Source organism: Poecilia formosa, unplaced genomic scaffold (genome assembly GCF_000485575.1).
Source record: "Poecilia formosa unplaced genomic scaffold, Poecilia_formosa-5.1.2 Scaffold15, whole genome shotgun sequence".
Lineage (NCBI taxonomy): Eukaryota > Metazoa > Chordata > Actinopteri > Cyprinodontiformes > Poeciliidae > Poecilia > Poecilia formosa.
The window spans coordinates 1,883,617-1,900,516 of record NW_006799954.1 but is presented as its reverse complement, the minus strand read 5'-3'; the positions used below and the strand labels follow the sequence as shown (position 1 = coordinate 1,900,516).

The window sequence follows — 16,900 nt, the reverse complement described above, 5'->3', positions numbered from 1 at the left end:
CACATCATTTTTTGCTCTGGCCACTGAACAGCCGGGCTCAACAGGGAGAGCAAACTGTCAGCAGGGTTGCTGAAGTAATTAAGCCGTTTATTTGGGTGTTTTAATAGAACATTGAGAGAATCAGAACTTGTAACACTATGAAATGTGGATGTAAGCTTTCCTTATGTGTTTGATGCACTTCTGAACTTGAATATATTCTCGTATTATGTAAAAAAAAAAGTGATGTGGAAGGCAAGGTAAGGTTATCTATATAGCAGCATTCACACACAAACCAAGTCAAAAGAAAGACAAATAGAAAACAATTAAAAATATATTTTGTTCTTCAAAACAGAGTTAGTATGTCAAACACTACAAGCCATGGTATGAAAGGGACAACTGTTAAAATGCAGACTGCAAAAGCCGCAGTAAATAAACATTTTCAGTCCTGATTTAAAGGAGCCAACATTTTCAGCACATCTCAGAATTTTAAGGAGCTTGTCGCAGAGCTAAGAAGCATAAAGACTTTAGAGCAAATGAAAATTACTGTCCAATTACAGTATAAACTATTTACTGCATGTTCACTTAACTTGGCAGTAGGCTCAGTAGAACTGAACCTTGTTTGCACGCAGCTATGTGTGTCTGTACCTGATATATGTTTGGTTAAAATGTGTTAGTTCGTCATGCAGTGAAGTAACTTACCGTAGATCAGCCAGACATTGTAGTCGAGTAAGAGAAGCAATATTTCAAGATAATAAAAGTGAAGTAGTAGTAAAATTTCTACTTGAGTAATTTATGCTCCTAGAAATGCTTTTATTTGTCTATTTAGAGTTACTCACATACATGGAGATCACTAAATGTAACTAGTTACTGCCCACCTCTGATAAGATCATGTCACTGACTCAAACACTTAAAAAAAAACAGCTGTGGGAAAGTGTTATTTGGATGTATCACACCCACTGCTCAATATATTAATCATTTCCCTGCCCTTCAATAAAAAATAGAAATCTGAAAGTCTTTGTTACTCATCCGTGACTCAGAGCCCAGGCCTGTGAACATGTTGTGAACTCTTAGTAAACACTGTACATGGAGTCTGCGGTCAGTGATTCTGTCAGTGTCGGTGAGTCATGCTCATTTTGAGCTTAGAGGACAGAGATGGAGGCTCATTTCTCTGCTCTGAATGCTTGTGAAACTGCTCATTTGTCCCTGGAAAGAAATTATTCTGTGGAAAATCAGCTGGTATTTTGCTTAGATAAATATAAGTGGACATTATTATATGTAGTTGTATTGTATGGAAATAGATAATTGCTACAGAGTGTGACCAGTGCTCAGGCTTTCTGTTTCAATGCGTTGTTGTAATTCCTCAAGTTAGTGGAAAGGTTAGTATTTTTCAAATGTGTACGCAGCAAAACCGAATAATGTGATGGTCACTGGGAACTATTATTCTGATACGATATAAAAAAAAGTATTATTTTAATTGGCAAAAACAAAAAGGATTTTGTTTGCAGGAGACAGCTGGCAGTGGTATAATTTATTTGACTCTGCAACCAATTTGCTCTGCAAACTGCAAAAGCTTTAGTGAAACTAACAATGATATCCTGGCATTGACAGTTTTATTGCCCTGCTCAGCATCATATTAACAGCAGGCATGACACAATGCTATAAGATTACATACGGTTCAATTAAAAGACTTTTCTAGTGGCAAAAGTTCACATTGGAAAGGCCACTTTTATTTCCCCTGTGGCAAATTTTCCTTTAACAAACAGCTTTGTTTTTGCTTTTCAGAGACAAAGCATGCCCACATTTTACATTAGCAATAAAAGACAATAAAATATATTAATGTTGTCATTCTTCATCTGGCAGCATCTTCCTAATTTGTGCCGTTGGGTGTCGATGCTGACATTGTGGGTTACACTTTGTGTTACTAAACGCTTTGGATGAAAGACACACACACACTTTGTGGTGTGTGTGTGTGTATATCTCAGCAGTGAGCCGACTATGACTGTTGTTTTTTTGTTTTTTTGGCAGGATAGGACCATCAATCACTTGAATCTTAGCCATATTCTTAATGAAACGTCTCACTTCTTTCACATCCATCTCAGCTTTCTATTGGAGAAATATTGACTAATTACCTGATGTCTGTAGCATCTGATGGATGATAGCTTTTTTCAAGAGAGCAGAAAAGATCTTTCTATTTTTGAAAGGAAGAACTGAGGGAAAATGACACTTTAATAAAGAAATGAACATGACACAATGTAACATGACAGAAAGGAATCATGTTTAACTAAAGATAAACATTGACATAAAATCTAAACCCATACACCAAGAACAGAACACAAAAGGAGCTAAAAATCACAAGTAAACACAAATAGGAATCATAGTGACATAGTATTTGAAAAATAACAGAAACTCAAAATGATCCCAATACAAAACCAAGTAGCAATCAAAACTCAAAGACCTTCAGATTCTGACTGGCACATTCCGATTTCTCTTTAAGATCTGTACGTAACAATGACATGTTTGTTTTCTGCTTCCTGCATCAACTGGAAATGTTGCTGTCTTTGCAACAAAATGTTTATCGTCAACTTCTCACAGCTAAATAGCTATTGTTCTCTGAATCAATGAAAATCTGCAATAAAACAATTAAAGCCCCCAGGCGGTGGGACAGAGGCGTCTATACATAAACCATTAAACATGTCTCATGCTGTGCCAGTTTGTACATTTCAAAATGTATTATCTTATTGGACACACTAAAGACTATGGTAGAGAAGGGCGTAAATGTATTACTACAACGCAATAGTTCACATTGAAGCATGCTCAGTGGCGCAACTGCACATTATTCGGTGGATGCGAAAACATAAATCACCCCCGCCCCCCACCCCAGGGGAAGCTGTGTGAAGTGTAAAACTCGCTATATGTGCCTCGTTATGTGCGAGAGGTGAAGGAGCGTGAGGCGCGCTGAACTGTATGGGAAAACATCATCGGCGCGTCGCCCCCTCCAGACGGGGTTTTGGCGCCCCCTCTGGTGCTGCGCCCCTATGCGTTGCATACGCTGCATACCCACTTTTTGCGCCTCTGAGCATGCTCAGTATTTGAAATGGTCCAAAGAAAGTCCAAACTGAAATGAAATTATGAATGTTAGAATTTAGACTTGAAATGTGTTTGCAGATTTTCCTAATCCAACCTGACCGATCTTCTGTTTTGTAAAGAAAAACAGCAAAAGAAATCAGTCCGTGGTGCAAAAAATGGGCAAGAAAAATACATCAGTAAACTAATAACAGCAGAGAAATGTGGTTCTACAAAGTAGCGACTGAGCGAAGCTGGTCACATGTAGACGTGCAGGCCTCATTGTCACATTTATTTGTACAATAAATTGAAAACTATTATTTTTCTTCTACTAAAGAATTATGTGGCATTATGGTTGTTATGCGACAAATCGAGAAAATTAATCTGTACCTTTTATAAAGCACTGTATTCTTGAGAAGAATATGCGTTCTCGGTTCACCTCAGCGTCCGGCTGGTGAATTTAAAGTGCGGCTTTCTGAATCTGAATTGAGTTAAGGATCTTTAGATGATTTTGTGTGACTTCAGATTTCGGTGGTGCACGGTTGTTAGACATGACCCAGAACATTTTATGTGGGAAACACTCTTGTGCTGTCTGATATGTGTTGTAAATTTAGGTCTCTACTGGGGCTGTAGACTGCGAGCAAGAGCTGGTATAGCCGAGGGAGTGAGTTTTCCCCGTGGATGTCACTGTACGTCACTATTATAACCCCCAAGCCCCTAGTGTACCAAGTATTCAACGTGGGGTCAGAAATCAGGCAATTAAGAGTGCTGTGGATGTGGATGAGAGCCGACAACCGAAGGGGGAGTGCAGAAGGAGTCAGGAAGGCTTGAACCTCTTCTCCCCCCTCAGGGAACTGACTGGTTTGCAATCCTCTCCCATCTACATGTACAGAGCAACTACTTAGTCACAGTGCTTATTCAAATCAAGCCAGTGCACAGGCCTCCATTTGTGCTGAGACTTCCTGTACGATGGTCAAACCTTGCTACGAGCATAATTTTGATATTATACAACGAACTGATAGAATAAACAAGGTCCAAATGAGACCTTGTTGAATAAGTTTTATAGATTACAACGGATTGGTATTTTGGTCTCTAAATATAGTTTAATTAACTGTGGGTAGAAAAGAAAGAATCCTCTTTTTTTTTTTTAAGACAGTCACGTAGCCTAATCAAAAGGGAATTGTGGAACGTACCCTTCACAAACCGTTCGGTTTTAAAGCGCCTCTCCCGCTAACATCGGTGTAAATACTGCTGAGAACTGAACACAAGTCAGTCATCCATGTTGCTTACACCACACATAATGAGAGCACTTCATCATAGTAAAAACCTTCCTCAGCGAGATGATACATTACCTCATCTTTTCTAATTCCATCTCCAGCTGATAAAGAAGCAGCTCTCCCTCGAACCCCGCAACAGGAGCGCGAAGCTGCACATTTACAGCTATGGGAACACAAGAGCATCAAGTTCTATTTTTGTCTGAAAGTGACTGCTCTTTATTTGCCTACATGCTCTGCTCTGTGAGTGCGGCTTGATGGACGAAAGAAAGGGTACGAGTTTTAGACTACTGACAGTGTGGTGCATCTGCTTTTTTCTTTTTTTCTTTTGAAGGGTCTCCAAACCCCTGCTGCTGCTGCTGCTATGGATGGGAAAGCTAAATTTTGCTGATCAAACCTTGTTTTTATCAGAGTTGAAAGAGAGTTGGCTGTTTCTGCATTCCAATCTGAACACCTTAAAAACTGCTCTAATGCATTAGGAGCCTGTGGACACGGATTTATTGTACATAACTTCAAAGACATCTCAAAGGAAGAAACACAAATAATGACATCTGACCTTTCAGAGACAAAGCATGCAAAAAAAAAACAAAAAAAAAATGTAATTTCAAGAGACAAATTATATGTTGACTTACGGCCAGAAAACCAGACATTCACCTTCATACATAAATGATAACCTATCATTTATACAACACTGTTTTGAAGTTCATGTGTGGATGTAAACTAACTAACTGATTTCATTATTAACAGTACTATGTTGATCTTTTGCTACAAAGATCATTTATCCAGAAGATGTGTGCGAACTCGGGGAATAAATAAGCACAGGTGAATAGTCAAGTCAAATTTATTTGTATTGCAATTTCAGCAACAAGGCAGTTGGAGGTGCTTCACACTAGTGTGGGCATGTAGATATCAAATAGGAGGGATCCCAAGACTGATCCGTGTGGTAGCCCACATGTGACTTCTGCCCATTCTGGTGAGAAACTACCTGTTTACACAAAGAAGTCCCTGTCTGTTTGGTGAGATTTGAACCAATTAAGTACCAGACCAGAGTCCAACCCAGGTCTCCAGTCGCTTCTATAATATAACAAAAACAGCTTCTCAGTACCTTTTACCCCAGGGCAATGAAAAAATGACATTTCAGGTAAGGAAAAGCATGTTTGATGGAAGAGGAAAACACAAAGTTCAATCCATGGCTAAGACAACTACAATGAACAGAGAGTCAGCTGGCAGAACCCTGTGTGTTTGTGTGAATTGTTTGTGGGAAACATGTTTTATCAAGTCAGAAAATGTCTTTTTTTACTGCAACATTTACTTTTTATGCATTTGATTTATGTGTCTGTTTGTGTCTACATATGATAAACAGTGTCCTCAGAACAACATTTTGGCAATTACATTACTGTTGAAGTGTTGCGAGGGAATGCAAAATAATAATAAAAAAATCCTCCATGTCCCCTATTATTAAATTATAGTGTAAATATACTCCGTAAATTATTGTAGATCATGATGGTTACATTTCCTTTTAGAATTAATGCAATTTAAAATGAATAGTTATTTAAAAAAGAACGATGTGTGCTCTTTAATTTTGCATGTTCCTAAGCAGTCACTGTAGGACATGGTGAGAAGTTCGCAACAAGCTTTTTTCACAGTTTCCTTTTTGGAGTTTCTGCTAATTTATTTATGTCAGACGTTGGTGCCAAGTGTTTCTGACTTGTACATCAAGACAACTCAGAAACATATGTGTTATATATGTAACACATACATAATGTGTTATATATTTATATAAATATATAACACATTTGTATAAATAATATTTACATAGGATATATTTTTCTTCTGTATTCTATGATTACTGTTTTTTTGGTCCAACAACAATTTCAGTTGATTTTTGGATGTGCTTGTCATTGTCTCCATTTTTCCCTCCAATTTTTCAGAGCTGCCAAACTCAATTATCTTGATGCAAAAATGACGAAAATCACTAAATCTCATCATAATTGAGCTGTAGAGTCTCAGGTGTATTATTTCCCTGTTTTGTCAGCTATCTCCCCAACAGCAGCTGTTACAAAGATGGAGATTTGTTGAAGCCCTCATTTAAGCTCCCATGTCACCGCTGGTGAGACAGCTGATGGCTGTTTGTGCTGCTCTAAAGAGAAAAAGGATTCCAGCCGGTCCAACGTTTCCAACATCCAGGGCAGGATTCTTCAGGCTCCGATAAGGCTCTTTTATTTGTCACTCACGAGACGCAGGTTCTGCCTTGTGGTCAGAGCTTAGCTGTTTCCAGACAGGATGTAAGGATTACCCGATAGTCCAAAATATGTACAAAAAAAAAAAAAAATTAATGAAATAAAATCCTCCACCGTTCAGTTTACGCTTTCGTTGGCCGTAAAATAGCTGATAGGACTACGGGTCATTTTTACCACTCTTCATTTTCAGTTGTGTTTGAGCTGGTAGGGAAATCATCTTTTCAAAAAGTGTGATTGACAGAAAGCAAACACAATCTAAAGAAATAGACTGTACAAACAGTGATGACATCAAGCAAGCATTGAGAAATAATCAATGCAATGGTCTTGACTTGACTAGCTCATGCTTTTCATTGAGTGGGTTTAACTACTAAACATTAAAACTTAATTCAAGGAGAAGGACAAGACACTCTAGCTACATAAATCTGCCTACAGTTAGTATTTTTTTACAACAGTATGCCACTGGAGCCTAAAAAGTCACTTCAAGCTAAAACTAACATATTGTGATAGAAAAGGAAGTCTAAATACTGAAATGAAATTCACTTGGCTCAGATAAAAAAAAAAAATGCAGACATGTTTGGAGAGAGCAGTTATTGGTTCAATTATTAACACCATCTAAAGATTCCAGCTGGTACTTTATACTGGCAGAGGACATGGCGAACACAAATCCCTCTGCAAAACAACATAATCGCCTGATAAAGTTGATGACCAACACTTGTCATCACCTTGATGATTTGGCCGTAGCATGAAATGCACCTTTGGTTGGTGCTTCTCTTGAATCCCAACAATTGCTACAGAAACACAGTTTTTGGTGAGTAACGAGAGCTCGACTTTTATGACTCTGATCGACTTTTCTTTCTTTGGCGCTCGTAAGAGCTTTCACACCATCCTTTATTGTTTTATCAATGGGGCCCCACATCCAGTGCTTTCATTGCATATCCATCAAGAAGCTCGTTTTTCAGAAAAACACTATTTCCTGTTGAAACCAATTGGCTGTCCCCCTCTGCATTTACGTATGCAGTATAATTATTCACATTTAACTGTTATACAGTGTTAGGAAGTTGTTGCTCCAAAGGCAGGTTTTGTGCCAAAAGCATGAAATTTACTGAGCTGTTTTGAAAAATAATGGGAAGTCAGGTTGTGATTTATTTATGCATCACACTTTTCAAGATTTCTATGTTTTCTAGCTTTAAATTTTGATTAAGCTTGCCCTTTAATCCTGAATCTCTGAGTCGATAAAAGAGAATGTATGCTTTTATTTTTTATTTTTTTGCTTGAGGGATGAATAAAAAATTTCAGCACAGAGGGGAAACTCTGGAACCTTGTTTTGGAATTCATAAAACCTCATTGGGATTCATGCTCATTTACATCTCTAACAGTGGGGCTAAAAAAAAAAAAGAAACCTGAAATGCAGCAGTGCATGAAACCCTTTTTCTGCATGCTAAGTGCATGCCTTTTACACGCTTCATGCTTTCCTGTTTCTGTTAATGAGGAACATGTGTCCGTGTAAAATTTGCAATGCTCATCTGTTTCAGAAAATGACTTTTTTTTTTTCAAATATAGATGTTAACCGTCTTCTACGAGTAAAGTTATTTTGAAAACAACTGACAATCATGCAAAAAAAAAAGTATGCAACTCTCTTTACTTTCTATTGACTGTAATCTGTCAATGTAAAAGCCTTTTCAAATATCAATTTGCAATAAACAATATATATTCCATGGCTTCTTTAAGAACTGTCAGTGTTTTCCAGGTCACTCTGGACTCCCTGCAGCTTTTTGTCACCAGACAACGGAGAGAAAAATAAATGCCATAGATTGAAGTGAGTGCCTCACACTGGCTTTGTGCTTTAAAAATGTGCTCCAATGGAGTGATGTCATCACAAAGAACAGTTTCTATATATGTATTTTTACTATATTTTACCTAATATATAATTTTTAATTAATTCACTTATTCATCATCTGTTGCGTTTCATTAAGTTCTTGAAGGTATCTGTCCTTACATATTTCTTGTACAGGTAGTGTGTGCGTGTGTGTGTGTTAAAGCAGTGTATCTGGGTCACTTTATAACCTCCATTGCTGCCATCCCTGTCTTTCCTTTAGTACTGGCCTGCAGGTTGATTTCCTAGCCGCCTTTTATCTAAACCCTGATCAGGTGTCATTTTTGTCTGTGACTCTGTGGTCGCAGTGCCCTCCAGAGGAGCAATAGTTCAACTGCAGTGTCACGAATCCTTCAGGACAGTGAGAGCGCCTGAGGAAAGAATGGCATGAATTAGACCATCCAGCAAGTGGAGCTGATGCAGATGAACTCTTTCTGCAAATTTTTTTAGGATGATATATTTGATGACAATTTTATATCTTTGTAGATGGGAAATGTTTGGTACAACACAAAGTATTCAGCTTTTATTTTACTTTTTATTTATTTTTGCTTTTTAGGGCATTGTTCCAACAATGGCTTTCTTTTACCATGAAGTCCAGATTTGTGGACTGCAAGACTGATTGTTGTCTTGCTGACATATTATTTTCCTGAATCTCTGCAACTTCTCTATAGTTACGATGGGTTTCTTGGCTGCTTCTCTGAATAATGTTTTCCTTGCCTGGCCTATTAGTTTACAGTGAATATTTTTTATCTTTTTATCTTTGCACATGTACCAAAGTCTTGTCATTGAACATTGCTCTATTAGATGGTTAAAGCTTGGAATCTTGTCTGTAATCTTCGCCTGCTTTAAACTGATGTTTGTTCACTAATATTCTTTAGCTATGTCATACTGAGGTTAAATTATTCACAGATGGGCTCTATTTACTAATTGGGTGGCTACGGAAGGTAATTGGTTGCAGTGGCTTTAAATGTATCAGAATAAAGGAGATTGGAGACAAGTTTCTGACATATTTTGTCCTAATTAGATTTGCAAAAACCTTTTAAAATCATCCATCCGTCTTCTTCCAAAGCACAATTATGCACTACTTTGACTTGGGTCTTTCACATAGAGTTGTAAGAAATCCAAAAAACAAAAACCCCTGTAGTTCTAACATAAATTCTGTAAAATATATTTTGAAAGGCAATATAAAAACCAAAAATCAAAAAAACATCACATCCAGATGATTGCAGTTGTTCGTGTTAAAACTGCTCTGATGTTTAAATGCATGAAGCAATTATCTGTATTCTGGAATTGCTGTCTCATAATTACAGCAATTGTGAACAATTTAAGTAATTTCAAGCACTGAGCAACAAGCTTGGTTCAAAGGGGGGCTTTCATTCTGAACAGCTGGGAGCAGCTCCGACTGTTTAAAATGCTTTAAATGTACGAAATGGAAAGGAGCTGCTAAAGTTCGAGATATTAAGGCTGTCACCAAAGATCATGAAATGTGTGTCTAAAGGTCATGTAAAGCTATTGAGGAGTCTTTAAAACTCTAACTATGCTCCCATTTTGGTATGTTAAAAAGAAACTAAGATAGATCTGTGGAAAAAGACAAGCATTTTAGAGAGAAATGTGTTATGCAGTCTGGGGGAGTTGAATTTTAGGCAGAGGACATTTAGCAGGACATTTAACTAGAGCATCCATTCAAAATCACAGATGAATTGGCTTAAATATACTCAAAATGAGCCCACTTTCAAAAGTGCTGAAATCCTGTGCAAAATAAAAAATAAATTGAACATATTAGAACAGAAGAGAGGTAAAAAATTAAATGCTGGTTCTGTTTTTATATCACAATAATAACACTATGTGTGTGTGTTTTCCCACTGTGTGATAGCCAGTGTTATTGTTGAACCAGTAAAGCATGTAATTAAAATATTCATGTTATACAGTAGCTTGACAATAGGGGGAGCCAGTGCTACTTACTGAAGAAAATGTGTATCCAGCAGCTGTTTAGGTTGGATGAGGAAGTGGTAGATGAATACAGTTGAAACATGATATTTACATTCACTACATGAAACGACACGTTCTCTGTCTGACATTAAATCAAACTGAATTTTTCCTCTTTTAGATTTTGTTACAATTGCCAAAATTATTTCTACTTTCTAATTTCCACTGTTATAAGAGACGTCTTTTTATTACTTTCTTCAAATTCAGAAATGTGCATAACATTAGGAATACCAATAGGATTAGCAATCTTTTTGCTACATAACATCGCCTCAAAATGCTACCAAAAAGATGGTTTAAAACCAAATGAAACTCGCAATATGCAGCATTAAAATACCATTATAAATGCTAAATGTCCTGCTACATTCAGTGACTCACCCACACATAAACACATTCACACATTGTGAAAGAGAACTCCAACTAAGCATAATTTCTTAAAGAATCCAAGTTTGATGTAGGTGCAGTAAGGACTGCAGTAAATAGCTGCTCCAATTGTTCAACAAGGAATTGATTTGTCTTAAGTAAAGATTAGCTCTGTAATGGGATTGGAAATAAAAACAACACATCGATTGATGCTCTGGCAAAGAAAGAAAGAGTCTATGCCACTGCTGTATGCAAATTGAGTCAGGTACATGCTCACATGGGCCTTATTGCTTCATTTTAATCAAATCATCCCAATTCATTCACACTTAAATGCACATAACAGCAGTCTGGGCCGATTTGTTTCCACTACAAAGTAATCGATAACCTCTTCTCAAAGGCAACACAGTGTTCCGTTTCATGTTCAGCAGCAGAAATAGTAACTATGTCAGATATTAAAGAAAACATAGTATAACTGGGGATTTGTTAACACTGTTTAGTGTTGTAAACCCATTGAACTCACTGTTTGTTTCATAAAATTGCTTTGCTTTAATAAATACTGATGGGATTAGTTTTAGTGTCCATTTAGGTTGTGAAAATGTTGTATAAGTGTTTTTGTTTTTGTTTTGTTACCAAGCTTTTCCTGTAGTAAGATTACTCCAGTCCTAACATACAGATTGTAAGATGTAATTCTGTTTTCTTTCCATCCCAGAAGCGTCTCTAAATCCAATGCGCCGGTTAAAGATTGCTTGACCTGGCAGTCTGTATCTTCCCTCTTTCAGCTTAAATAAACAAAAGACAGAAAAAGCTCATAGTGCTCTTTGGAGAGATCCAGAACATCCCAGTGCGTGTTGGAGAAAAATCACCTTCCATTCCAGATCTGCTTTTTTCTGCCTCTAAATAAAACGAGTTTGCAGATGCAGCCACCTCAGAGCATCTTCTTCTTCTTTCTTTTTCTTTTTTTTTAGTTGACGTTCTTGATCATTCGCAATTATCCCAAATACAGTGTGTTACAAAGATGGAGTTGTCATGTGGTATTTTGGAGGGTGCACTTGTTTGATCCTCCTCCATGTTTGCAGATAAAAGTCCATGAATCACTGACTGGAATCTCTTAATGATCTCAACCGCTCCAATCTTTCCTCCTCCCTGGCTTATTTGTGAATGCTATCACATGCGCTCCTTTCATTAAGTCTTCAAGCTTTCTTCATGCTGAACGGCTGAAAATTGATGGCTTTGAAGTAAATGCAAGACATACAGGTGGCAGGTGCAATGCTAGAATGTGACTGAGGCAGAGACACGTTTGCCTTTTGCAGTGTACAATTCATAGACGTCATGTTTTTCCACCTTGCTCTGTCAACTGAGGCCATTTAGTATAAATTTTTGTTCTTCATTCATTACCTCCTTTTCAGTTTTCCCATACAATTCCCTTTTATATACCCAAATGCAGACCATGTGGAAGGGAGTGTTGGATTTGGTTGCAGAGTTTGAGTTCCTTTGGAGCTCCCTGTCCTATTTTGGCACAAGAGGGGATTCTTGTACGAGTGTGCCGTACAGTGTAAGTGGTGAATTATTCAGTGCAGCTTCCTTTAGGCTTGCTCTTATTAAGTGGATTTTGTACACACATCTGCAAAAGGCTTAACTGACACACTAGCCTGTATTTAAATTACTTTAAGTTTACTTTGCAGGATTGGGAAATGTCCCTACAGATTAATATTCTGCAGACCTCTCCCTGCTTACCTCTCCTCCTCTTATCATGTACTATGGCTTCCTTGGGATCCAACAAAAATGAGATTGTGGTAAGTTACAGATGCACTTGGCCACTCTCTCAGATGAACAGCTGGCCTTATCAACTGTCTGACAGCTTATAGTTTGAGGAAAAATTGATCTGAAGGTCGAAATTGCCACTTGAGGCTCCAACACCAATCTCTTCCTGATTCAAAGTCAGAACAAGAGTTAAGAAGCAGCCAGAAATTTATGGAAAAGTCTCTTTTCAACAAGTCAAGAAACTGAACAAAATTGGTTTTGATAAAATGACGGTCAGGAGCAATGAAGACATGGTAGAACAAGAAAACCAGTCTGGGGCTTCATTTGGAGCCACTAATCAACAAGTTCATTAATCATGTTCAGGCACAACAGGAGTTAGTCTGTAGGTTAAAATAATACAAATGAGTTTAAATAGATGAGAAAAATATGAATTATATTTGTCAAAATCATGAACAATACAAAGAAAGGATTTATAATGAAAGGAATGCTCATATCTAGTTTTGTGATTTGTTATAAGCTGAGTGAGTAATCTGATTTTAAAGGACTTAATGAATAAATAAAGACCATGCATAGAAAGTGTTCTCCTATCTTGCATATTTTTCCCCAAACGTAGAAGATTTGTGCAAATTGTTGTCTTATTTACCTTTATCAGAGGTGGTGAAGGTAAAAAAAATTTCTAAGGATCTACAATTTTGTAAACACCAATTTTCTGTTTTTTTTTTTTTTTTTTTTGTTTTTTTGTTTTTGTAAACACCAGGATTGTTGACACCAAAATTTTGATTGGTGTTTACAAATTTTGTAAGCACAAAATTTTGGCGGATAAAGTACTTTGCAAAGGTATTCAAATCTTTTGAACTTGTTCCGCTGTATATTTCCCTGGTGGTTGGTGGCCATAGAAGATGTAGTGGAGAAAAAAATACTTTTAAAATTAAAAAATGCATAACATTAGTAATCTAGGCTTTTAAAGCCCAACAGTCTACCTGGGGCTACAAGATATACACTGTTAAAAACAAAACAAAACAAACAAAGATTTCAGAAGAGCATGTTTTTGTTCAGTAGAAAAAGGAAAGATTGTCTAGCACCTCCTTGTTTCTATCTCTTTAAACCTTAAACACCAACTTTATCATTACAGGCATATTTTCTTCCACAGCCCATGCCCACACATTGACTAGAAATGATAAGAACTAAAATTTAGAGTCCCAACTGATTTATATCAGCTACCCAATGTCCTAGAATAGCGCCCAGGGTGGTGAGCCATATTGGCAATATTAATTGCCTGCTGTCCATTGGAAAACCAGCTCATAACCCTCCCATCCCCTATGTCTCGGTCCCATTTCTGTCACTAACGGTCCATTTATAGAGCTGAAGTTTGTTTTTACGCCTCCGAACCGGGTCAGCGACTCTTGCTTCTGGGCTGCATGCGGAGTTTCCTTTTTCCACTTGGAGACCGCGGCAGCGGGAGGAGGAGAAGGAAAAGGAGGAGGTGGAGGTGGAGGAGGAGGAGGACGACGATCTGGGAGGACCACCGGGCTCCAACATGAGGGGTGATGTGTGGACGGACGGACGTGGTTGTGAAACTAATTAGTTCGTGACGTGGGCGAATTGCAGCAAATGCCTAACTATACGTGAAGGAGATTGCAGCCAGGACGCACCGAGTGAGGCAGATTTGGGGCGGGAAGGAGGGAGCAGGTGGAGGGGGGGAGAGGAAAGCGGGGGTAAAAAAAAAAACCTGAAGCAGTGGATTCGGATGGATACGAGGGGACAGAGAGCAGGGGGCCGAGTGTGAGGGGTCCCATCAAGAGGTCTGGAGTCTGCACCGAACCAGCTTCAGGGATGTAGTCGAAGCGGTCTGGAGCTCAGCCCATCCGAGCTCATCATCATGAAGAAGCACTCCGCCAGGGTTGCCCCGCTGTCCGCCTGCAACAGTCCGGTGCTCACCCTCACCAAAGTGGAAGGTAGGGAGAGTCTTTGCCCATTCAGCGGGACTCCGGGACCCCGACCACCGCTTTATCTCACAAAACAGCTACTAACAGGCAGGAACAGGGTTAAAAAAAAGGGCTTATCGTTAAAAACAAAAAAAAAAAACAAAAAAAAAAACAAAGACAACAGAGAAATCAGACAGCGACTAAGATATAAAGGCTTTAAATCAACTTTGCATTCTTTCAGTATTTGGACGTCTGAGCATTTTTAAAACGACTCCCTCTGATTTCTGTTCAATTTGATCAATAGTCCTTGAAATTAGTCCAAGTCACAAGCTATTTTTTTCCCAGATGCTTGTGTTGGTGTGATGTGCTAAAAACCCTGCTCGTCCTCAGGGAGCGTTTTAAGTTGTTATTGCAGCAGGGATTCCCTCTCATTCTCCCCACCCTTCATCCATCAATGGCTGCAAGTGTAACGAGAATACAGAAGAATATATAACGGCACAGCAGCTGGAACGCGAGCATAGATCCTATGCCTCTTTTTCATGAAATTTTACTGAAAAGAGGTTCAATCTAACAGTGTTTTGATGCTATGATTTGCTGGGACCAGAGAGGCTACCTCACTTATACATCATCTGATTTCCTCTACTGACTCATGCTTGTGCAATGATGCAGCCTTTTAAAAAATTTCAGCTCAGGGTTTTTGCCTGAGCTGAAAGCAAAAGAAGAAAAAAAAGTTGAGTGGCTGCTGATTTCACAGTGCCGTTAACTGAAGTGTTCTGGGTCATGTTTTATTAAACACATCCAGATTAATACGTTGCAAATGGTACTATTATTTATTTAGAAAAATAGGAGCAAAATTAAGCTCAAAGAAATACTGAGGCAGGTAAATTCTGAAGGATTTGCTCTGAAAGATTGTTGCTTTGGAAATGACCTTTAATCTTCTTTTACTGCAATCTTGCTAATGTTGCCTTTGATTTCTTGTCTATATACTTTGCGGATTATGCAAGTATTTTCTTTTTTATTTGTCAAGCGGTTTGTGCATCATCTTTCTTTCTAAGATCAGCTCCTGGAGCTACAAGAGCAACCACAGGAAGTAGCCTGCATTTTTAAAGTGTGTGTGTGGGGGGGTATTTTACAGAATTGACTTTTTGAGCTTCATAATGTTATTCCCTCATCAAAAACATACCTAGAGTGTTGTTGTGATTCCATCATGCATGTTAGAGGAATCCCTGAATCTCCCATAGCAGCCATTGAGGGGTGTCTAAACATTTGCTCTTACAAAGCGCTGCCTATTTCCACACAGCACCTCCTCGGAGTTGCGGTCTCTGGCCGAGCTTCCGCATCACAGTTGGGCAATCCTGCCTCATCTGATTAACTGGACTCTCAGCCACAGAGATTTTAGAAGATATGCAGTGTCTTGCATCAAATGGCCTGAGCGTCCTTAAGAAATGCAGTGTTTGTGTCCCTTCTTGTAAACTTGCTTTTCTTGTCTAAACTGATGTGCTCCATCACCTCCACCTCTTCTTCAAGGGATTTTTGCAGTGATGATGCCCCTGAGACTTTTGTCCCCTTGTCACATGTTGTATGTGCTTTTTTCAAATGAATAATCCTTTATTAGTTTGGAATCTGTTTGACCACAAAAAACATATCTTATTTTACTTTAAATAAATTCAGGAAATTAAGAGTTAAAGTTCTACCTCGAGCCATACAGAGAAAGAACAAAGCAAGCATGTGAAATGAAATGAAATGAAATAAAATTTTATTCGAACATGATACAAATATAAAAATAAAATAGTGCACAGTAACAAGAAGTGCATAAGAAAGAAGAGAAAATACAGATTTTTTGTTTCAGTTAACATATCATGCTCAAAATGGGGTAGGAAGAAGTGAAGGGGGAAGGGGATTCCAGTAAGATATGAATAAAAACCCAACTTTTTGCCTACGTTTAATATACATGGGTAAGAAGCTGTGTGATAGAAAACTATCTGCACCACGTCTGGATCACACCCTCCTTCACAGCGAAGCATGGTGGTGGCAGTATCATGCTGCTGCAAGGATGCTGTACTTAAGCAGGGAAAGGCAAGTTAGTCAGTGTTAGATGCAAAGATGAGTGGACCTAAACACAAGGCAGTCCTGAAAAAAAAACCCTGCTAAAATTATATACAAAATACATATACACTAACCATTATACACTACTGTGTATAATTTTTTTTTATCTCTTTACCCCTACAATGCAAGCATTTTGTCCTGTTTGCTGAATAATACACATCAGTTCTCACCTCTCTGTCTGCACTCACTGTGTTCGAGAGCTGCAGTGTTGGGGTCTAGATCCGGAAATGTCTGACTGCTTTATTCAGAATAAATGACCAGCTGCAAGAATATGAATAAGGAATCCTCATGCAGTTTTAGATGCACACTGCAGAAAATTAACTAATAAAATGC

General features: G+C 38.2%; 1 protein-coding gene across 4 annotated transcripts in view; it reads left to right on the top strand.

Annotated features, from left to right (window-relative positions):
• Positions 1–16,900, top strand: part of slc35f3b (solute carrier family 35 member F3b) — a 48,378-nt gene that overhangs the window by 11,356 nt on the left and 20,122 nt on the right. Inside the window, exon 1 of one of the 4 annotated variants that reach the window (XM_007546183.2) lies at positions 14,253–14,491. The exons of the other annotated variants lie outside the window; for them this stretch is intronic. Within the exon in view, the coding sequence (XP_007546245.1) occupies positions 14,416–14,491 (76 nt within the window). The 5' untranslated portion in view covers positions 14,253–14,415. Of the gene's footprint in view, positions 1–14,252; positions 14,492–16,900 lie in introns of those variants that run through there. 4 annotated transcript variants of the gene reach the window in all.